At 38.6% G+C, this 24,268-nt stretch overlaps 1 protein-coding gene across 1 annotated transcript in view; it reads right to left on the bottom strand.

Moving 5' to 3' along the window:
- Positions 1-6,562: 6,562 nt before the first annotated feature.
- Positions 6,563-24,268, bottom strand: part of SMCO2 (single-pass membrane protein with coiled-coil domains 2) — a 40,180-nt gene continuing 22,474 nt past the window's right edge. Inside the window, exons 5-9 of the mRNA XM_061123967.1 lie at positions 19,708-19,798; positions 16,003-16,059; positions 13,529-13,585; positions 12,394-12,566; positions 6,563-6,761 (exon numbers count right to left, since the gene is read on the bottom strand). Of these exons, the coding sequence (XP_060979950.1) occupies positions 6,563-6,761; positions 12,394-12,566; positions 13,529-13,585; positions 16,003-16,059; positions 19,708-19,798 (577 nt within the window). The remainder of the gene's footprint in view (positions 6,762-12,393; positions 12,567-13,528; positions 13,586-16,002; positions 16,060-19,707; positions 19,799-24,268) is intronic.

Raw genomic sequence — 24,268 nt, 5'->3', positions numbered from 1 at the left:
GCTTTACAAAATGCTTCCCTCTCTCAGTAGAGAACACTGTGATATCCAACTTTCCAGCTTGAGATGCTGACAAATGGGAAATAAATTGATGTGAAATAGCACCATTTCTACTTTTAGGATCTTCATCCCGCAGGGAAAATGATTCCATTTTAGTGAAAATCCTAATAAAACATATCTTGGAAGTTAGTAAAATATTAATTTATCCTTTAAAAGAATCTAGTTCCTCTACTTTACTTCTTTATTTGTGTTATATACTTATTGCAATAAGTAGCTTTATTTGAGCTAAACTCAGTGCTTCTCTTTTGGTGTTACAAATAAATCAGCTGATACACTTCCTGGCAGTGAGAGTTTACCTGAAGCTTATAAAAAACACACTCCAAGTTCTGTCTACAATTTGGTCTGAACAGTCTTTTTATCTATAAACAAGTCTGTGACTGTTTTTTTTCATTCTGTCAGCATATTCTCACTATCACAAGACCTTTTGAATACATTACTCATTGTTCCCAGAGCTTTCAGCTCTTTTCCTTTCTGTGTGTCCTGGAAATTCCCTCATCCATCCCCCTGACTCCCAGCCTGCCCCGTAAATTTACTCACCTCTTGTTTAACCTCATATAAGATCTCAGTCAAATTAAAATTCCAGGTAACTATTGCCTGTAGCATAGCATACTAGTTCTTCAACTTTGAGCCCCAAGAATTACTAGGGGAAATGATTAACATAGAAAATATCAGAGATTCACACTAGACCTAAAGATTCAGAATTTCTGGAAGTGATGCTCCGTGTGTGGTTAGTTGCTCATTCATGTCCTGCTCTTTGCGACATGACTGTAGCCTGCCAGGCTCCTCTGACCGTGGGATTCTCCAGGCAAGAATACTGGAGTTGGTTGCCATGCCCTCCTCCAGGGGATCTTCCCAACCGAGGGATCGAACCCAAGTTTCCCACATTGCAGGCAGATTCCTCACTGTCTCAGCGACCCTGGAAGCCCAAGAATACTGGAGTGGGTAGCCTTTCCCTTCTGCAGGGGATCTGCCCAACCCAGGGATCAAACCCAGGTCTCCCACGTTGAAGGCAGATTCTTTACCAGCTAGGCCACAAGGCAAGCCCAAGAATACTGGAGTGGGTAGCCTATCCCTTCTCTATGGGATCTTCGCTACCCAGGAATCAAATGGGGGCCTCCTGCATTTCAGGCAAATTCTTTACCAGCTGAGCTATCTGGGAAGCCCCAGACAAATGTGCAATTAAAATTCTCTTTGTGGAATCCTGTTAAATATCACAGCTTGAGAACCACTCACAAGTGAACTTCACATTTTCAGGTACTGATGTAGCTTGCTGGCTGGAGGCTATCAGGATAAAACTGGCATTTCAAGTCTATTCTTTTCTAAGTTTGTGCGAATAACAGCAGTTTATGAAGTGGAAACAATGGGCTGGCTCTTCTCAGTGCTAATCCATTTGTTGATAAGGCCTATCAGAATGGAAACATTATAAATGCAAAGAACAGGGACTGATTTGAGAAAATTTACTGTAGAAGAATATAAAGGGCCTGGTGTTTCCTGGAATGTTAAAACGAAAAGATAGTAAAAGAATTGAAGATTACTTCAAGGGCATGAGAAGATGGGGACACTGGGAAGATGGCTATGAAGAAAATTTGTGACGTTTCAATGAATATTGAAGGTAACACTTGATGAGGTGATAGGAAAGCCACAGAGGTAAGAGCAACTAATTTAACTTGCTTCAGCACATATTTATTGAGTACCTACTCCGTGCACAGCATCATCCTAAAGTGTACTAAGGCATGGTTCCCAAATGTGGATTTATATTAGATTCACCTTGGGAGATTTTTTAAAAATATTTATTTATTTGGCTATGCTGGGTCTTAGTTGCAGTATGTGGAATCTGGTTCCCTGACCAGGGATTGAGCCTGGACCACTACATTGGTGGTGCAGAGTGTTAACCGTTGGACCACCAGAGAAGACAACTGGGCAGATTTTTAAAAATCATGTTCTGGGGCCCCGTATTAACTCAGCTGAATCTAAATAACTGGAGATGGGGGTGGAAATCTCTACTATGTAAAGTGGATCTGATGCATCCCATTGATGGACCACAATGACCACAAAACGAACAAACTATGCTGTTGAGGGAAATGTAAATTGGTGCAGCCACTGTGGAAAACAGTAGAAATTTCTTAAAAAACTAAAAACAGAACTACCATATGACCCAGTAATGCCAATCCTGAGTATATACCTAAAAATCCCCAAAACACTAATTCAAAAAGATATATGCATCACAATGTTCATAGAAGCACTATTTACACTAGATATGATATGCAAGCAACCTAAACTGTCCATCAACAGATGAAAAGATGAAGAAGATGTTATACACACACATACACACACACACACACACACACACAGAGTGGAATACTACTCAGCCATAAAAAAGAATGAAAATTTTCCATTTGCAACAATGTGGATGGACTGCGAGGGCATTATGCTAAGTGAAGTAAGTCAGACAGATATAGACAATATACTGTATTATATCGTGTATATGTATAATCTTAAAAATATAACAAAAAAGAAGCAGACTCACAGCTATAGAGAACAAACTAGTGGTTACCAGTGGCGAGACGGGAGTAATATGGTAGGAAAATGTGAGGCACAAACTATAGGGTATAAGATAGGCTCAAGGATGTATTGGGAGAAGGCAGTGGCACCCCAGTCCAGTACTATTGCCTGGAAAATCCCATGGACGGAGGAGCCTGGTAGGCTGCAGCCCATGGGGATGCAAAGAGTCGGGCACGACTGAGCGACTTCACTTGCACTTTTCACTTTTATGCACTGGAGAAGGAAATGGCAACCCACACCATTGTTCTTGCCTGGAGAATCCAGGGACAGCAGAGCCTGGTGGGCTGCCGTCTATGGGGTCGCACAGAGTCAGACACGACTGAAGCGACTTAGCAGCAGCAGCAGCAGCAGCAGCAAGGATGTATTATGCAACACAGGGAATGCAGTCACTATTTTGTAGTAACTGTAAATGGAAAATAACTTTCAAAATGTATTTTAAAAAATTCTTTAATTAAAGAAAAAAAAAGAACATACAAGCATACAAAGTCTGTTCCTGACTCTGCCTTCCAATTATGGCTCCTAAGTTTTACTCATAATGTTTTTTTCTCTGAAATATCTTTTCCTCATCTTTGTTATGAAAATAGTATCCATCCTTCTAGACCAATTCAAATGTGAAGAGAACTGGGCTGCATTCCATACCTCCCTGTCACCATTCCTCCAACCCCACATCTGTTACCTAAACAAATATCATAAAATCCACCCTTATATATCTACCTCACCCATCATCTCCTTTTCACCCCCATTCTCACCTCTTTAGCTCAGCTGAACCACTGAATGACCTTTTAACAAATCTCTCACATTCCATCTGCCCACATACTCCAATTTATTCTTCATGGTTCTATTAATCTTGTACAATTCATTATAGCTATTTTTCACATTGCAAATAATGTTCACTTCTTCAACATTACCTACAAAACTTGGGATAAAAATGTCCTAGTCTGGCCTTTAAAACTATTCTATCAAATTCTTGTTGCTGTTCAGTCACTAAGTTGTGTCCAATTCTTTGTAATCCCATGGACCACGCATGCCAGGTTTTTCTGTCCTCTACTATCTCCCATTGAGTCAGTGAAACCATCCAACCATATCATCCTCTGCTGCCCACTTCCCCTTTTGCCCTCAATCTTTCCCAGCGTCAGGGTCTTTTCCAGTGAGTTTTCTCTTCACATCAGGTGACCAAAGTATTGGAGCTCCAGCTTCAGCATCAATCCTTCCAATGCATATTCAGAATTGATTTCCTTTGAGATTGACTGGTTTGATCTCATTGCAGTCCAAGGGACTCTCAAGAGTCCTGTCCAGCACCACAATTCAAAAACATCAGTTCTTCAGTGCTCAGCCTTCTGTATGGTCCAACTTCACATCCCGTACATGACTAATGTACTAGACAGACAGACTAGACAGACTAATGTACTAGACTATGACTAGACAGACCTTTGTTGGTAAAGTGTTATCTCTGTTTTTGAATACGCTGTCTAGGCTTGTCATAGCTTTCCTTCTAAGGAGCAAGTGTCTTTTAATTTCATGGCTGTAGTCACCATCTGCAGTGATTTTGGAGCCCAAGAAAATAAAATCTGCTTTTATTTTACTGCTTCTACTTCTCCCCATCTATTTGTCATGAAGTGATGGGACCAGATGCCTGATCTTCATTTTTTGCATGTTCAGTTTTAAGCCAACTTTTTCAAACTCCTTTTTCACTTTCATCAAGAGGCTCTTTTGTTCTTTACTTTCTGCCAAAAGGGTGGTGTCATCTTCATATCTGAGGTTATTGACATTTCTCCTGGCTATCTTGATTTCAATTTGTGCTTCATTCAGCCCAGCATTTCACATGATTGTGGCTCAGTTGGTAAAGAATCTGCCTGCAATGCAGGAGACCTGGGTTCAATCCCTGGTTTGGGAAGATCGCCTGGAGAAGGAAAAGGCTACCCACTTCAGTATTCTGGCCTGGAGAACTCCATGGACTATAGTCCATGAGGTTGCAAAGAGTCGGACACGACTGAGTGACTTTCACTTTCACTTTCAATCTGCATAGAAGTTAGATAAGCAGGGTGACAATATACAGCCTTGATGTACTCCTTTCCCAATTTGGAACCAGTCCATTGTTCCATGTCTGTTATAACTGCTGATTCTTGACCTGAATACAGATTTTTCAGGAGGCAGGTAAGGTGGTCTGGTATTCTTATCTCTTTAAGAAATTTCCACAGTTTGTTACGATCCACACAGTCAAAGGCTTTGGCATAGTCAATAAAGCAGAAGTAGATGTTTCTCTGGAACTTTCTTGCTTTTTTGATGATCCAACGGATGTTGGCAATTTGATCTCTGGTTCCTCTGCCTTTTCTAAATCCAGCTTGAACATCTGGAAGTTCTCGGTTCACGTACTATTGAAGCCTAGCTTGGAAACTTGAGCATAACTTTGCTAGTGTTTGAGATGAGTACAATTGTGTGGTAATTTGAACCTTCTTTGGCATTGCCTTTCTTTGGGATTGGAATGAAACTGATCTTTTCCAGTCCTGTGGCCACTGCTGTATTTTCCAAATTTGCTGTCATATTGAGAGCAGCACTTTCACAGCATCATCTTTTAGGATTTGAACTAACTCAACTGCAATTCCATCACATCTCCTGGCTTTGTTCATAGTGATGCTTCCTAAGGCCCACTTGACTTTGCATTCCAGGATGTCTGGCTCTAGGTGAGTGACCACACCATCGTGATTATCTGGGTCATGAAGATCTTTTTTTGTACAGTTCTTCTGTGTATTCTTGCCACCTCTTCATAGTATCTTCTGCTTCTGTTAGGTTCATACCATTTGTCCTTTATTGTGCCCATCTTTGCATGAAAATTTCCCTTGGTATCTCAAATTTTTTTGAAGATATCTTTAGACTTTCCCATTCTATTGTTTTCCTCTATTTCTTTGCATTGATCACTGAGGAAGGCTTTCTTATCTCTCCTGATTATTCTTTGGCACTCTGCATTCAAATGGGTATATCTTTCCTTTTCTCCTTTGCTTTTAGCTTCTATTCTCTCCTCAGCTATTTATAAGGCCTCCCTAGACAACCATTGTAAGGCCCCAATTCAACTGAAGTAAAAATGGAGAGAATTCTGTACTTTCCTTTCTGAGATATCAGAGGTCAAAATGGGGGGAACAACCACCCATGAAAGTAATACTTAGTCTCAATGTCCACAAGGTTGGGGGAGAAGACAGGTTAGTAGTTTGAAAGAAATGTTTTTAAAAATGTGTGCAAAGATTCATTGTGAGTCATGAGGGTAAAGATAACTGCTTTCATTTTTTTCTATCTTTTATCAGCCAATTTCTGCATAACTATAATGTCCTCCACAAAACACGCTCTAGGGTTTTGTTTCTTAATTTTATTTTTAGTTGGAAGATAATTTCTCTACAACATTGTGATGGTTTCTGCCATACATCAGCATGAATCGGCCATGGGGATACATATGTCCCCTCGCTCTTAAACCTCCATCCTATCTCCTTCCCGTCACACTCCTTTAGGTTATCATGCAGCACGAGCTTCGGGTTCCCTGCATCAAACAGCAAATTCCCACCATCTACTTCACATATGGTAATGTACATGTTTCAATACTACTCTCTCAAGTCATCCTACCTTCTCCCTGCTCCACTGTGACTGTAAGTCTGTTGCTTATATCTGCATCTCCTTTGAAACTGCCTCGAAAACAGACCATCAGTACCATCTTGCTAGATTCCATGTATATGTGTCAGTATATGATATCTTTCTCTTTCTGATTTACCTCACTTTGTATAATAGGCTCTAGGTTCATCTGCCTCAGTAGAACTGACTCAAAAGCATTCTTTTTTCATAGCTGAGTAATATTCCACTCTATAGTGTTTTTTAAAAAATAAGTTGACCATCATAATACAAGAACAGCCAGCATTTTATTGGGAAGAAAGTCAGTAGGGTAACAGTAACTTCTGTATCTTTAAGAGGGTAGCAAGTCTTCCACCTCCAAATTCAAGAAAGGTGTAAGAATCTCCCGCAGTTCCCACATCCTGCGGCGCCCAAGAATTGTAGGGAGCACCTTTTCAAAGATAAACGTAGCATCAAAAAACAGTACGTAACATGAAAGTCCAGTCAAGGTGAGGACATAAAGCATGATGAAAATCCTCAGTGCACGTTTCCTAGGAGGAAAGAAACACATTTGTGGTTAAGAATATCTGAAGGATGTAGAGAACAAACTAGTGGTTACCAGTGGGGAGAGGGCAGAGGGGAGGGGCAAGATAGGGCTAGAAATTAAGAGACACAAGCTATTATGTACAAAATGAATAAGCAACTAGGATATATTGTATAGTATGGGGAAGTATAGCTATTATTTCATAATAAATTTAAATGCAGTATAATCTATAAAAATATTAAATCACTATGTTGTATAAGTCTGTCCAAGAGTGTTTAATCGTGTCTGACTTTTCTGCAACCCCATAGACTGCAGTCCACCAGGCACCTCTGTTCATGGGATTTCCCAGGCAAGAATACTGGAGTGGGTGGCCATTTCCTCCTTCAGGGAATATTCCCGACCCAGGGATTGAACCTGCATCTCCTGCAAATGCAGGCGGATTCTTTACCACTGAGTCACCTTGGAAACCCCTTTACCTGAAACCAATTGATATTATAAATCAGCTATATATCAACCAATTAATCAATAGATAGATAAGTAAATAAATAAACAAAAGAACATTCTGAAGAAAATCACACTGATGTGATTCCTGGTTCCTCCATCTGTGTAGCTCTACAACTTCAAGTAAATAATTGAACTTCTCTTAACTGCTGTTGATGTCTGCAAAAGAAGGAATTTGGAGTAGAGAGACCTAAGTCCATTCTAGGGCTGGCATTGGAATTCTAGGATTCTATAGCCATGAGACAATAAAACCCTGATACTGTGGAGCTCTTTGCTTTGAAATGCTGGTCCCACACTCCAGTGGTTACTGCCACCCTTACTTCACTTGTGAGGTACAGGAAGTCTGTTTGGGGAGAAATAAGGGCACAGCCAACTAGCTAGATTTTCCTCAGGGTACGGAATACCATGTGACAAGTGAATTCAGCTCTCTTTAACACCGGTTTTATCCCACCACCAGACATGCCCTTTTTGCATTGTATTTATTTGCTTTGAAGTTCTAGCACTATTATCTAATTAGAAATGTAATACATGATTAGGGTAGAAGATCTGGAAAATCCAGAAAGACAGAAAGAACTAAAAGAAATGTCACAGATAATCCAGTTACCTGGAGATAATTACCTTCTATAATACATTTCAGAAAAGAAAGTCTAGGGCGCAGTTAAAGCTAGTTATGCATATATTTTGTGACCCAACTCTTTGGATTCCATGAACCTGAGCCAAGTTTCTTGGCTTTATTGCTACTGACTATCTCTTGGCAGGTACACAAATAATTGCTTCTACTTCACATATTTATTAAAGAGCCAATGATCTTAAAATACTCTGTTTGAAAGAGGCTTTGATGGCTAGCAAGGTGAAGCAGAAAAATCCTGTCCTCCAGGAGCACTAAATCTAGATATGTTCCTTCTTATGCAAAGAAAAATGACTCACTACCAACACATACCTAGTAAATAAACACTATCTTCCTAAATTCCAAAATTAATCCTATTTGGAAATACTAAGCTGGAACATTTTCCAAAACAACACCACATTTTAACATTAATTTTTAAAGAGAAGATAGCTTTTTTTCTAAATTACAGATAACTTGGAAAATAGAGAAATGAAAAACTATAATCTTATAACTTTAATATAATCAGTTATTGCTGCCTAGTTTCTAAGTCATGTATGACTCTTCACATCACCACCAGGCTCCTCTGTCCATGGAATTCTCTAGGCAAGAATACTGGAGTGGGTTTTCTCCTCCAGGGGATCTTCCTGACCCAGGAATTGAACCAGTTTCTCCTGCATTGCAAGCAGATATCTTCACTGTCTGAGCCACCAAGGAAGCCCCAACATCAATTAAAAAAAAAAAAAGAACTTTCCTTGCATAAAATCTTTAATCTTTTTCAAATGTTCACATTATATATGGTCAATAAATAGAAGAAAACTATAAGAGAACTGAGGGATTGGGGATTATACCAGGAAGAGGCCACCCTCTGAAGCTAAAAACAGCAAAATTGGAACAGAGTAATTGACTTTGGAAGGTAAACCTCCTGAAAAGAGATAATGTATAAATATGCTTTAGTGGAATCAGAATGTTTCCAGTTCTCTGACAGGAGACTCATAAAAGTCTTAGACAGCCTTCATTAGGATGTAATTCTGTGATGTGTGTGCCTGCGCGGTTGTGTCTGATGCTTTGTGACCCCACGGACTGTAACCCACAAGGCAAATCTGTCTATCGGATTCTCCAGGCAAGAATACTGGAATGGGTTGCCATTTCCTCTTCCAGAGGATCTTTCTGACCCAGGGATTGAATCCATGTCTCCTCATTGCCTCATGCATTGGCAGGCAGATTCTTTACCACTTGAGCCATCTCTGAAGCCAGTTATGTGATGAAAGATGACCAACTAACCTGGATTATCTGCCTGTATAACACAATTAAGTGAAAGTGAAAGTCACTCAGTTATGTTAGACACTTTGCGACCCCATGGACTGTCCATGGAATTTTCGAGGCCAGAATACTGGAGTGGGTAGCCTTTCCATTCTCCAGGGCATCTTCTCAACCCAGGGATCAAATCCAGGTCTCCTCATTGCAGGCGGATTCTTTACCATCTGAGCCACAAGGGAAGCCCAAGAATACTGGAGTGGGTAGCCTATCCCTTCTCCAGGGGAACTCAGGAATCGAACTGGGGTTTCCTGCATTGCAGGCAGGTTCTTTACCAACTGAGCTATCAAGAAAGCCCATAACACAATTAAGTGATCACCAAATGGCATTCATTTACTCACTTATTTGTCTGTTTTTGAGATATAATTCACTTGCGATAAAACTTACTCTTTAAAGTGTACAATTCAGTGGCTTTTAGTTTATTCACAAGATTGTACAACCATCACCACTAATTCCAGAAAATTTTCATCGAAATTCCCCCCCAAGACAGTCACTCCCTATTTTTCACTATCCCTAGGGCTGGCAGCCACTAATCTAGTTTCTGCATACCTGGATTTTCCTATTTTTAATACTTTATATGAATAAAGTGATATAATCTGTGGCCTTTTGGGTCTGACTCCTTTCACTTAGCATAATGTTTTCAAGGGTCATTCATGTTGTAGCATGTATAGGTACTTTACTGTTTTTCATGGCAGAATAATATTCCATTGTATGGATATACCACATTTTGTTCACCTATTTAATCCGTTGATGAGTATTTGTAATGTTTCCACTTTTTAGCTACTGTGAATACTCATATACAGATTCTTATGTGGACAGATATTTTCAGTTCTTTGGGTGCATACTTACAAGTGGATCATATGGTAGCTTAACATTTTCAGGAACTGTCAAACTGTTTTCCAAAGTGCTTGCACCATTTTACAATCCCACTAACACTGTCAGAGGATTCTAATTTCTCCACATCCTTTCCTTTTTTGCTTATATTAAAAATCAGGCTGTTTGTCTTTTGCTGTTGAGTTTCAAGAGTTCTTTATCTTTTCTGAATACTAAATGTTTACTTTACAGAATTGTGAAAAAGTTGATTCTGACCATTTTTTCCAGCTCTCTCATTGATTTTTATAGAGGAGGAAGTTTTCTCTGATGGTCCTTACTTCACCATCAACATTACTCTTCACCTGTTACTTTAATGAATAAATAAGTTAAATATTTGTTGAGCATGATGAACATATTTTATTTTTAATATCCACAAATGATCAAGACTCCTCTCTTCAGGGTGTGGAGAAAAGGGAACCCTCTTACACTGTTGGTGGGAATGCAAACAGTGTGGAGATTTCTTAAAAAACTGGAAATAGAACTGCCATAGACCCAGCAATCCCACTTCTGGGCATACACACTGAGGAAACCAGATCTGAAAGAGACACGTGCACCCCAATGTTCATCGCAGCACTGTTTATAATAGCCAGGTCATGGAAGCAACCTAGATGCCCATCAGCAGATGAATGGATAAGGAAGCTGTGGTACATATACACCATGGAATATTACTCAGCCATTAAAAAGAATTCATTTGAACCAGTCCTAATGAGATGGATGAAGCTGGAGCCCCTTATACAGAGTGAAGTAAGCCAGAAAGATAAAGAACATTACAGCATACTAACACATGTATATGGAATTTAGAAAGATGGTAACGATAACCCTATATGCAAAACAGAAAAAGAGACACAGAAATACAGAACAGACTTTTGAACCCTGTGGGAGAATGTGAGGGTGGGATATTTCAAAAGAACAGCATGTATACTATCTATGGTGAAACAGATCACCAGCCCAGGTGGGATGCATGAGACAAGTGCTCCGGCCTGGTGCACTGGGAAGACCCAGAGGAATCAGGTGGAGAGGGAGGTGGGAGGGGGGATCGGGATGGGGAATACGTGTAAATCCATGGCTGATTCATATCAATGTATGACAAAACCCACTGAAATGTTGTGAAGTAATTAGCCTCCAACTAATAAAAAAAAAGAAAAAAGAAAAAAAAAAAGACTCCTCTCTTCAAGTAGCCCATGGATTATTAAGATAAGACAAATTGGAAATAATTTAACTGACATACTATGTCAGGATTATGAGCTAAGTACAATGTGCACACACAAAAGAGAGAGCTGAAGATTCTACTTGGGTTAGTGCTTGGGGATAAAGAATCAAAAGAGCTTTCTTAAGCAAAAGAGATAAAATGGTTTTTATACCATTTTCATCATATTTTTATAAAATTGAGTTAACAGTATTTGTGCACATATGTGTTTGTGTGTAAAAACATAGCCAGAGTCTGCTTAATTTTCACATTTTCTCTAACAAAAGAATAAAACAAAATAAAAAAAGATTAAAAAATAGCTTTCTTAGATGAAAGTACTACTCAAGGCATATATGATGGTATGGCATCTCCAGAATAAGAGATCCAGAGTCAGAATTTGCCAGTATGTGTGTCTTCAATATCATACAAGGGAGAGCCACCCTGTCTAGCAAACAAAGGTTTTCAAATCTGCTTAGCAGGTATGTTCTTTCAGTAGAGGTGGCTGCATTATAGCTTGCAGACACCATTCTTTAAAATTTACGTATGTGTAGTTTTCTGGGGCTTCCCAGGTTTCTCAGTGGTAAAGAATCCACCTGCCAATGCTTGAGATACAGTTTCAGTCCCTGGATTGGGAAGATCCCCTGGAGAAGGAAATGGCAACCCACTCCAGTATTCTTGCCTGGAAAATTCCATGGACAGAGGAGACTGACAGGCTATAGTCCATTGAGTTGCCGAGAGTCGGACATGACTTGGTGACTAAGCAAGAATACACATATATGTAGTTATCTAAAACGTTAAGAAAGAAATATCTATATCTATATCTATGTCTATATTTATATCTATTGCAATAGGTATATGTCTTGGGAATTCCCTGGTGGGCCAGTGGTTAGGATTTGGTGCTTTAACTACTATAGCCAGGGTTCAATCCCTGGTAGGGGAACTAAGATCCCACCAGCCATGCAACGTGGCCAGTAAATGAAAGAAAATACTGATCGAAAAATTAAAAATATTAAGAAGAAAAATATTACAACTTAAAGTTTTAAAGAAGAATAATAGATAATTTATAAAAAATAAATTCCTTGGCAAAATTCAATCTTACTATAGTCCATTAATCTGGGGGACTCTGTCAGTCTCCAGAGATCCCTGTCTCTAACTCACCATGTTGTTATGTGGGGAGGGGAGCTCTCCTCCAAGGATGGTGATGAAGCCTGAAGAAGCAGGGGCTCCCTTTCATACATGCCCATTTCTTCAGGACTCTGAGAGTCTGGATTCCTTTGCATTTGGTACATCCCCAACTTCGTATCCAGCAGAGCCATGTCCTTGCAAAAGTTCTGGGAACAAAAAGAGCGATCATTTAAAAAAATGATTCTCATTGTCTGCCCTCTCATTGGAGATGATGCCAAGTATCTTTCCTCCAGAACACGTAAAGGGTGTTGCAAATCACACTTGAGTCATGTGTATTAACTGTGTACTCACCCAAGGAAAGAAACTTACACATTCACAGAGTATTCAGATAGAAAGATAACTATTCTTTTATTGAATTCATCTATTCAATTTTTTCATCCATGCAAAACATATTTATTTGACTGACTCCACCAGGCACTATTCTAGGATGTGGCAGGTAACAAAATAGACAAGACATGGGCATTCTGTTATGCATGTGTTTTTTAACAAAAGGGACAAAGAATTCTATGTGTGTTTATAAGGGCTGGGTGGTAAGCAATAAACAACTAAATGCATATATTCCTTAGATAACTATCGACTAAAATACATGCTAAAGAGAAAGTAAAAAATGTGAGGACACAGTAGCTGAGGTTTGGTTTGGGGACATCTCCTCTAGGATAAGTGGGATGATTAAGCACTTCTGAATGGGTGACAGGTTCATTCATTCATTAATTCATTGTTTCACTCATGCATTCACATCTCAGTGTATAAACTCTTGTGTGAGGCGTTCAGATGGAGTCATTTTTCTGGCTAGGGGAGATTAGGGGAGGTCTGGGAGATGAGAGGACATTTGAGTTGAGCTTTGAAGAGTGGACAATATGTAGACATGGAGGATAAGCTGCAGATGGAGGAGCTGTAGGAACAGCCCCAGGGTATGAGAGATTGGAAGTACACCACACCTGTGAGACGTTCTGTCAGTCCAAAGCAGAAGTTCAGGAGGGGAGAAAGAGGTAGAAAGAGACCAGTGTGTGGTATACACTCAACTTCCAGGGAAAGAATAACTTCTGAGTGTAGATTTAAATAATTTCATTTTATCATTATTTGAACTTGTGTAACTGTGAAATCTTACCTCTATTCTTGCAATGAGTTTTTCCTTTAATTTATGAGCTTCATCACAAGCATCTTCCTGAAAAGACACCCACAATTTTGGGTAAAATAGAAGTTACATTTTCTGGTTTATACAATGAAACCATACTCATTCTCATACCACTAAGTTGTGGGGAGGCTTCACTGAAACTTACTTTTATTCAGTAAAACCCTTCCTCTTAGAAAAAATTCATTGTGCAATCACAATAAATTGCAGAAGGTATCACCACAAGATCAATAAATCATTTTCAATACTTCAAAGATATAAATTTTCACAATAGCGGCATGTTACAAATAATTTTTTTCTCTATCCATTACTTTCTCTTTGCTTCTTAAACTTTTACCAGGACACTAGTTGGAGAAACATAGTATGTTTCTGAGAAAAAAATAAAACTATATCTTTTCTAAATATTTTAAAATGTACAATGTATAAATGTAAGTCTTCATTATGTTTGAATATTTGGACGTTCAGTTCAGTTCAGTTCAGTTCAGTCGCTCAGTCGTGTCCGACTCTTTGCAACCCCATGGACTGCAGCACACCAGGCCTCCCTATCCATCACCAATTCCTGGAGTACCCAAACGCATGTCCATCGAGTCGGTGATGCCATCCAGCCATCTCATCCTCTGTTGTCCCCTTCTCCTCCTGCCCCGAATCCCTCCCAGCATCAGGGTCTTTTCCAATGAGTCAGCTCTTTGCATCAGGTGGCCAAAGTATTGGAGTTTCAGCCTCAGCATCAGTCCTTCCAATGAACACCCAGGACTGATCTCCTTTAGTATGGACTGGTTGGATCTCCTTGCAGTCCAAGGGACTCTCAAGAGTCTTCTCCAACACCACAGTTCAAAAGCATCAATTTTTCGGCGCTCAGCTTTCTTCACAGTCCAACTCTCACATCCATACATGACCACTGGAAAAACCATAGCCTTGACTAGACGAACCTTTGTTGGCAAAGTAATGTCTCTGCTTTTTAATATGCTATCTAGGTTAGTCATAACTTTCCTTCCAAGGAGTAAGCATCTTTTAATTTCATGGCTGCAATCAACAGCTGCAGTGATTTTGGAGCCCCCAAAAATAAAGTCTGACACTGCTTCCAGTGTTTCCCCATTTATTTCCCATGAAGTGATGGGACCAGATGCCATGATCTTAGTTTTCTGAATGTTAAGCTTTAAGCCAACTTTTTCACTCTCCTCTTTCACTTTCATCAAGAGGCTTTTTAGTTCCTCTCACTTTCAGCCTTAGAGTTTAGTAAAAGTGCTGTCCACAAAAAGTGTCTTGTTCCTCTTTTCTTCCCATGTATCTCAGTAAGATCAAGGTACAGGCTGAAAGCAAATCATCCTCTTCTGAGGTGCAAATGCCAATTGCACATATGTCCTGAGTAAATAATGCTTAGAAAGGTTTTTAATTAATCATCCCATAATAGACTTGCAGGATATGTTGAAAAGCCAAGCCTTAACAGAAAAAAGAGTGTCCTGTGATTCAAGGAGGTGCCATTTCTGGAAACTAATCCTTAAAAATTACTTGCAAAAGAAAGAAAAGTTATGGATTTTTGAGGTATAGTTTGTAATTGATTATAAAACCACAAATATCTATCAAAATAAGTTTAATAAATCCAAAAATCAAATCCTGCATCACATAAACCATGAAAAAGTAAAAAGACATCTAGTGGCATAGAAAGTTGTTGAAGAAAAATGCTAAATGTAAAAGTTGCAAGACAATATATGTAATATTAACTCATTAAAATAATAATATTATAATATATATATTAAAACATTTGGAAGAATATAAATATACTAAAACGTTCACTGTGTTTATTTTTGAGAGTGGTTTTATTTTTCTTTTTATATGTAATACTTTTGTAATTTTTTAATTATTAAAATAAGCATGCATTACTTTTGTTAGAAGAAAAAATATTTTTTATATTCTCTCTTGGATTTACGTTTAACTAGAAGACAATTACTTTACAATGTTGTATTGGTCTCTGTAGAACAGCAATGGGAATCAGGCATAAGTATACATATATCCCCTCCCTCTTGAACTTCCCTCCCACCCCATCATCCCACCCACTAAGCTGTCACAGAGCACAGAGGAGTTGAGCTCCTTCTAAGTCACAGCAACTTCCCACTAGCATCTATTAACACATGGTGATGTGTATATTTCAGTGCTACTCTCTCAATTCTTCGCTCCTTCTTCTTCCCCTGCTGTGTCCAAAAGTCTGTTGTTCTCTATGGCTGTGTCTCTATTCCTGCCCTGAAAATAAGTTCATCAGTACTGTAATATTTTTTAATTAGACCGCAAGCACAAGACTATTTTCATGTGGAAATATGGACATAAATAATAGTAAGTTCCCATCTAGGTCTAAAATTCTGAGTCTTGTTTTGTTGAATTTTGGATTCCATTCACTAAAATTTGAGATTTCTTTGCAGAACTATTTTTCTTCTTTAAAGACGTTTTATCATTACCTTGACAAAATTGTTGTCCATTTCTCCTATTTGCTTTTTAATTTCCACGATCTTCTCCTTTAAAACAAAATAGTATAGAACAAAAGATGTAATGAATGATGTGTGAAACTGAAAAAGAACAAATGACAATTTTTTAGAAGAATGCTCATTCATGATCAAATAGTCTGAGATTTAAAAGAAGCTGGGTTTTCTTGCATCCTGTTCTGGATGCTGATCTGCAAAATCAACATTAAATCAAATAAAAAATATGTCATTGGCTACATCCTATGTAAGTGGCCATGGAGTTAGGCATTGTGCTTATTGGATACAAACAATAAGAGTGTTTACCCTCAAACTGCCTATAGAAAATGTATAATCTACACCCTCTTTTTTTTTTCCAAGTTCATTCATCACCAACCCCTGAGTTATGTGATTTAATTATTTAAAAAGGAGCTGTGAGATAATACTCACATTTTACGCAGTGCCCTAATAAATATCTTTACACTGCTGCTGCTGCTGCTAAGTCACTTCAGTTGTGTCTGACTCTGTGTGATCCCATAGACGGCAGCCCACCAGGCTCCCCCGTCCCTGGGATTCTCCAGGCAAGAACACCGGAGTGGGTTGCCATTTCCTTCTCCAATGCGTGAAAGTGAAAAGTGAAAGTGAAGTCACTCAGTTGTGTCCGACTCTTAGCAACCCCATGGACCGCAGCCTACCAGGCTCCTCCATCCATGGGATTTTCCAGGCAAGAGTACTGGAGTGGAGTGCCATTGCCTTCTCCGAAATATCTTTACACAGTAATTATCAAAGATAATTGTACCAAAGGTAACTGAGATAGGAGTCAGTCTCAGGATGAAAGTTATTTTCATACAGATATTTCAGGAAGCTTTGTGGACTCAATATCAGGCCACTTCAAAGTCCTTTCTTCAGCTGAAAGTTCTCATAAGTTTGTTTCTGATGTGTGTGTGTTTAAATACTTTCACCAATTTCCCCCTCCTCCCCCCTTTCATGCTTTGAGTCATTCCATTTACTCATGAGAAATAAATGAGCCAATACGTGTGATATGTGTGTGTTGGTCATTCAGTCGTGTCTGACTCTTTGCAATCCCGTGAACTGTAGCCCGCCAGGTTTCTCTGTCCATGGAATTCTCCAGGCAAGAATACTGGAGTGGATTGCCATTCCCTTCTCCAGAGGATCTTCCCAACCCAGTGATCGAACCCTGGTCTCCTGCATCACAGGCAGATTCTTTACCACTTGAGCAACAGGGAAGTTCAATACATGTGACATTACTTATTAATTTACTTCTTCAACTTTCCCACACGTTGCTTTTCCTATAGCTATTTCTAACAATAACTCACTTGGTAAAGAATCTGCCTGCAATGCAGGAGACCCCAGTTCAATTCCTGGGTCGGGAAGATCCCCTGGAGAAGGGATAGGCTACCCACTCCAGTATGCTTTGGCTTCCCTTGCGGCTTAGCTGGTAAAGAATCTGCCTTCAATGTGGGAGACCTGGGTTCGATCTCTGGGTTGGGAAGATCCCCTGGAGAATAGAAAGGCTATCCACTCCAGTATTCTGGCCTGGAGAATTCCATGGGTCCCAAAGAGTTGGACACAACTGAGCGACTTTCAGTTCACTTTCACTTTTCCCTCCACCAGAGTAAACCTAAAGCCATTCTTAGGACTTTGCTTCTGTAACAATTGTATTTAAAGTTCCTTACTTGTTATATTACCGTATTTGTTTTTACACAGTCTTTTCCATCAGTCTTTAGTCTTAGGACAGAGTTGTGTCAATTTTTAAAGTCACATTTATTGAGGTACAATTTACATAGCATAAAACTTATCTTTTAAAAGTGCACCGTGCTACAAATTTTGACATACGCATCCTGTCCTTGGTACGCAATCACCACTAAAGGAAGATATGGAATATTTCCATCGCACCCCAAACTTCTTTGTGTTCCTTTCTCCGGCCTTTCCCCACTGCAGCCAGTGACCACTAGTCTATTTTTCATTCCTATGGTTTTGCCTTTTTCAGAATGGTGCAGAAATGGGATCGTGAAGTATGTAATCTTTCAAGTCTGGCTTCTTTCACTTAGCATTATGCACTTGAGATTTAGATATGTTGTTGGATGATTAAGAAGTCTCTTTTTAGTCTCTGAATAACATTCCATCATTTAGTACATACCACAGTACATACCACAGTACATACCAACTCACCAGTTGGTGCATATTTGGGCTGTTTCTAGTTTTCAAGTCTGTGCCCGTTTTTTTAGAGTGTATACAAAGCCATATATTTCCAGGATAGAGAATCCTCATGATGCCTTCCTTTTTCATAGTTTGTTTGCATTTTCAAAATATGTCTGTTTAATTTTATTTATTTATATTTCTAAGTTATTTTTTAAAAATTTATACTAGAGTATAGTTGACTTACAATGTTTTGTTAGTTTCAGGTATATAGCAAAATGATTCAGTTACACACATATCCATTCTTTTTTGGATTCTTTTCCCTTTTCATATTATCCCAAGCCCATGTTGATTTGTTTTTTTAATCTCACTGCTATTTGTCTCTGTGCTCTTTTTTCTCTCTTCATTCTTTTGATATCCATCCCTCCCTGTCCTTTCCTCCAGTGAACCCACATTTCTGTATTTTTGACTTCTGGAGGAAATTTTTTTAGGGGAAAAATGCTTCTTGGCCTTTGTCCTCTTCCCTTTCTTCATAGTTTTCAATTTCCAAAGCCCTAGATAGTGGGAAAAAAAGCTGACTTTCCAACTAGCACAAAGTGAGGTTGCTACGTCAAAATGTTGCACTAAGTCATAGTTAAAGCAGTTTTTTCCCTAGGTGAAAAATCTGTACATGGCTTTTAATATGTGAGAGGTCGAAATCAATATTACTTCCTACTATAACAGAGGCATTTTTTCTCCTTCTTTCGAAATCCTACTTAATTTAAATTTGGCTTGAACTAAAGCAGAAGCTGGCAATTTCAGTAAAAAAAAAAAAAAAAGTAGTTAGACACAGACTTTTTCCATTTTTAGAGACTGTTCTTCAAATGCCTGAAGTTTATTAGAGAAGAAAAACTACCAGCCAGGGCTCTGAAAGTTAATTCTTATCCAAAGTTGGTCCCTACTTTTCTAATATTCTATGACTCTTAAAAAGGGAAAAGTAAACCTTTCTCAGAAAAGAATCTCTAAGAAATGCAAGGAGACAAAAACAATAAGAAAGCTTTGGATACTGTGAAAACTAACATAAGAACTCTTCATGAAGGCATCAAAGACAAACACAAATCTATCTCTTATGTTCTAGGGATGCAGTTCTTCACAAATACGTATTTCTTGCATGTTTTTTTCTGTACTGGTAGGTATTGGGATACAGATATTAAGATGAGAACTTTTCTCTTAAGGAACTCTTCATTATTTCAAGTGGCATTGTGATGAAAACCTGCCAAATTTGACTGAGTTTCTAGGTAGAACAGAAAAGTCTAGCTTTTTAGTGTGTTGTTAGAGAATAGGAGTGGTGGTACCCAGGCAAAATGTGCTCAGAACTGACCACCAGATCCATCATACCAGGGATCAAACCTGTGTCCTCTACAGGGGAGGCTTGGAGTCTTAACCATCGGACTGCCAGGGAAATCCCTTTAATTCTTGTTATGACATGTTAAACAACAGATGGGGTGGGCAGAGGTTACAGAGTCCCCACAACCTCCCTGATTTTTTCCCAAGCCTTCAGCTTACCTCCATGTTTATCCCCTGATCAGAGTCAAGGTCCTGGTGTGATCCCAGCTTTTCAATTTGGCCTTCCAGGGATGTAACCTCACTTAATAAGCTGCAAACAGACCAAGAGAGGGACTTAGTCCTGTGGCTTAAGAAAAATTCCCAATGCATAATCTTTTTTGATCTTGAAAGATCGTTTCTGACCTTTCAAAAATGAAATCCTATTCCTGTATAAAGGGGACACAAGGGTGGTAATTGTGTTGGAATGGGAAGTTATAAATGCAATTCAAGAAAGTGAAGAGCATTCTAAGTTATCTAGATAATTGTAAACAAGTGTAGTCCTAACTGGATATAGAAGCAGAAATGTAAAATGCACTTATAACTGGTAAGGTCTGAATGAGCTCTGTCATTAATACTAATACCAATATCCATTTCTTGGTTTTAATGATACCATTGGTATCATTGGTAAAGTACCAACTCATTGGACAAGATGCTACCATTGGGAAGGTTGAGGGAAGGGTGCATGGGGTTATGCTATATATTTCTTTGAAAATTCCTGTGAATTTGCAATTATTTCAAAATAAAAAATATAATAAGAACATATTATTAATCATTTTAAGCCAATAAATTAGATAATTTAGATGAAAAGGGCAAGTTCCTTAAAAGATACAATTTACTACTGAAATATACTCAAGAGCTAGGTAGCCTGTGTAGCCCTGTGATCCTATACTATATCATTAAAAAAAATTAAATTTGTAGTTAAAATCTTGCCATAGTGAAATCTCCAGACAATATGGCTTCACTGGTGAATTCAACCAAACAGTTAAGAAAGAAATTATGTCAGTTTTACACAAACTCATCCAGAAAATAAAGAACTGTGCAAAAACATCCAAATTTTTTCTTTGATACTAAATACAAGTTTTTTTGATACCAAACATAATTCTGATACTAACACTAGACATTACAAGAAAGCAAAACACAGGTCAATATCCCTCCTTAACATACACGTTAAAGATCCATTTCAGTAAGCTGATTCCAACAACATATAAAAAGGATGATATGACCAGGCAGTATTTATTCTGGGAATTCAAGGCTGGTTCAGCACTCAGAAACCAATCATTATAATTCACCATATCAAGAGATTTATAAACGAACAAAAAACATGATCATTCACAGCTGCAGCAAAAGCTATTGAAAAAATTCAGTATCATTCCTGATTTTAAAAACAACTCAGTAAACTAGGAATAGAAGAAATCTTCTCAGTCTGAGAAAGAGCAATTTAAAAACAAACAAACAAAAGCCCAGATAATATCACACTTAATGCTCTCGCTCTTCCTGTGAGACTGAGAACTAAGTAAGTGTGTCTGCTATCTGCTGCCACTCCTCCTACTCAACATCACACTAGAAATTCTAGCCAATGTAATAAGGCAACAAAAGAAAGTAAAAGGAGGGACTTCCTTGGTGGCCCAGTGGTTAAGAATCTGCCTGCCAAGGCAGGGGACACAGGTTCGATCCCTGGTCCGGGAAGATCCCACATGCTGTGGAGCAACTAAGCCCATTCACCGCAGCTACTGAGCCCGAGTGCCCCAGAACCCGTGCTCCACAGCCAGAGAAGTCACCACACCCTGAGACTGCAGAGTGGCCCTCGCTTGCCTAACTCGAGAAAGCCCGTGCATAACGAGCAAGACCCAGTGCAGTTAGAAGTAAATAAACAAATAAATAAAATTAAAAAAAAAAAAAAAGAAAGTAAAAGGAATACAGATTAGGAAGGAAGATATAAAGCTGTCTCTATTTGCTGATGACATAATTATCTATGTGAAAAATTCCAAATAATCTGTAAAGACTATTAAAACTAATAAATGAGTTTAGCAAGGTCACAATGGAAAGTCAAATACAAAATGTTAGCTGTATTTCTATATACTAGCTGTTAACAATAAGAAACTGAAAATTTTTAAGGACCATTTATAACAGAACCAAAAACATGAAATAGATATAAATTTTAAAAACTGTGAAATATCTGTACACTGAACACTACACAACCCTGATGGAAGAAATCAAAGACTTAACTAGAGAGAAATGCTGTATTCATGAATCAGAAGAGTTGATATTGCTAAAATATTAATTATTCCAAAATGTATCTATCAATTAATGGTAGTTCCAATCAAAATCACAGCAAGATTGACAGGTTGATTGTGAAATCTATATGGAAAATCAGACAAGAAAAAGTAGAATAGCTAAAATAATTTTGAAAAATTAGAACAAAAATTAATGACCTACTGTAACAGGGAACTCTGCTCAATATTCTGTAATAACCTAAATGGGGAGTTTGAAAAAGAATAGATACATGTATGTGGGTCTGCATGCTAAGTCGTTTCAGTCCTGTCCAATTTGTGACCCTATGGGCTGTAGCTGGCCAGGTTCCTCTGTCCATGGGATTCTTCAGGCAAGAGCACTGGAGTGGGTTGCCATTTCCTCCTCCAGGGGATCTTCCCAACCCAGGGCTCAAATCCATGCCTCCTGCTTTGCAGGTGGATTCTTTACCACTGAGCCACTGAGGTAGCCCCCTAGATACACGTATATGTCGAACTAAATCACTTTGCTTCACACCTGAAACTAACGCACACTAATACTAACTAATAATAATTAGCCAATAATTAGTTATTAACTAATAACTAATAGTTAATAACTAACTAATACTCCATTTCCTTAGAAGAAATGGAGTAGCCCTCATAGTCAACAAAAGAGTCCAAAATGCAGTACTTGGGTGCAATCTCAAAAACAACAGAATGGTCTGTTTGTTTCCAAGGCAAACCATTCAATATCACGATAATCCAAGTCTATGCCCCAACCACTAATGCCGAAGAAGCTGAAGTTGAACAGCTCTATGAAGACCTACAAGATCTACAACTAACACTCAAGAAAGATGTCCTGTTCATCATAGGGGACTGGAATGCAAATGTAGGAAGTCAAGAAATATTTGGAGTAACAGGCAAGTTTGGCCTTGCAGTCCAAAATGAAGTAGGGCAAAGGCTAACAGAGTTTTGCCAAGAAAACGCACTGGTCATAGCAACAACAGAAGAGGAGACTCTACACATGGACATCACCAGATGGTCAATACCAAAATCAGATTGATTATATTCTTTGCAGCCAAAGATGGAGAAGCTCTATATAGTCAGCAAACAAGATCTGTGGGTCAGATCTTGAACTCCTTATTGTCAAATTTAGACTTAAATTGAAGAAAGTAAGGAAAACCACTACACCATTCAGGTATGACCTAAATCAAATTCCTGATGATTATACAGTGGAAGTGACAAATAGATTCAAGGGATTAGATCTGATAGACTGCCTGAAGAACTATGGATAGAGATTCGTGACATTGTACAGGAGGCAGTGATCAAGACCATACCCAAGAAAAGGAAATGCCAAAAGGAAAATGGTTGTCTGACAAGGCCTTCCAAATAGCTGAGAAAAGAAGAGAAGCAAAAGGCAAAGGAGAAAAGGAAAGATAATGCTCATCTGAATGCATAGTTCCAAATAAAGGCAAGGAGAGATAAGAAAGCCTTCCTCAGTGATCAATGCAAAAGATAGAGGAAAACAATAGAATGGGAAAGACTAGAGATCTCTTCAAGAAAACTAGAGATACCAAGGGAACATTTCATGCAAAAATGGGTACAATAAGGAAATAAATGGTATAGACCTAACAGAAGCAGAAGATGTTAAGAAGTGGCAAGAATACACAGAAGAACAATACAAAAAAAGATCTTCATAGCGGCTGTACTAGTTTGCATTCCCACCAACAGTGTAAGAGGGTTCCCTTTTCTCCACACCCTCTCCAGCATTTATTGCTTGTAGACTTTTGGATAGCAGCCATCCTGACTGGTGTGTAATGGTACCTCATTGTGGTTTTGATTTGCATTTCTCTAATAATGAGTGATGTTGAGCATCTTTTCATGTGTTTGTTAGCCATCTGTATGTCTTCTTTGGAGAAATGTCTGTTTAGTTCTTTGGCCCATTTTTTGATTGGGTCATTTATTTTTCTGGAATTGAGCTGCAGGAGTTGCTTGTATATTTTTGAGATTAATCCTTTGTCTGTTTCTTCATTTGCTATTATTTTCTCCCAATCTGAGGGCTGTCTTTTCACCTTACTTATAGTTTCCTTTGTAGTACAAAAGCTTTTAAGTTTCATTAGGTCCCATTTGTTTAGTTTTGCTTTTATTTCCAATATTCTGGGAGGTGGGTCATAGAGGATCTTGCTTTGATTTATGTCGGAGAGTGTTTTGCCTATGTTCTCCTCTAGGAGTTTTATAGTTTCTGGTCTTACATTTAGATCTTTAATCCATTTTGAGTTTATTTTTGTGTATGGTGTTAGAAAGTGTTCTAGTTTCATTCTTTTACAAGTGGTTGACCAGTTTTCCCAGCACCACTTGTTAAAGAGGTTGTCTTTTTTCCATTGTATATCCTTGCCTCCTTTGTCAAAGATACGGTGTCCATAGGTTCGTGGATTTATCTCTGGGCTTTCTATTCTGTTCCATTGATCTATATTTCTGTCTTTGTGCCAGTACCATACTGTCTTGATGACTGT

This window comes from Dama dama, chromosome 22 (assembly GCF_033118175.1).
Source record: "Dama dama isolate Ldn47 chromosome 22, ASM3311817v1, whole genome shotgun sequence".
Lineage (NCBI taxonomy): Eukaryota > Metazoa > Chordata > Mammalia > Artiodactyla > Cervidae > Dama > Dama dama.
This window is presented reverse-complemented; position numbering and strand designations above follow the sequence as displayed.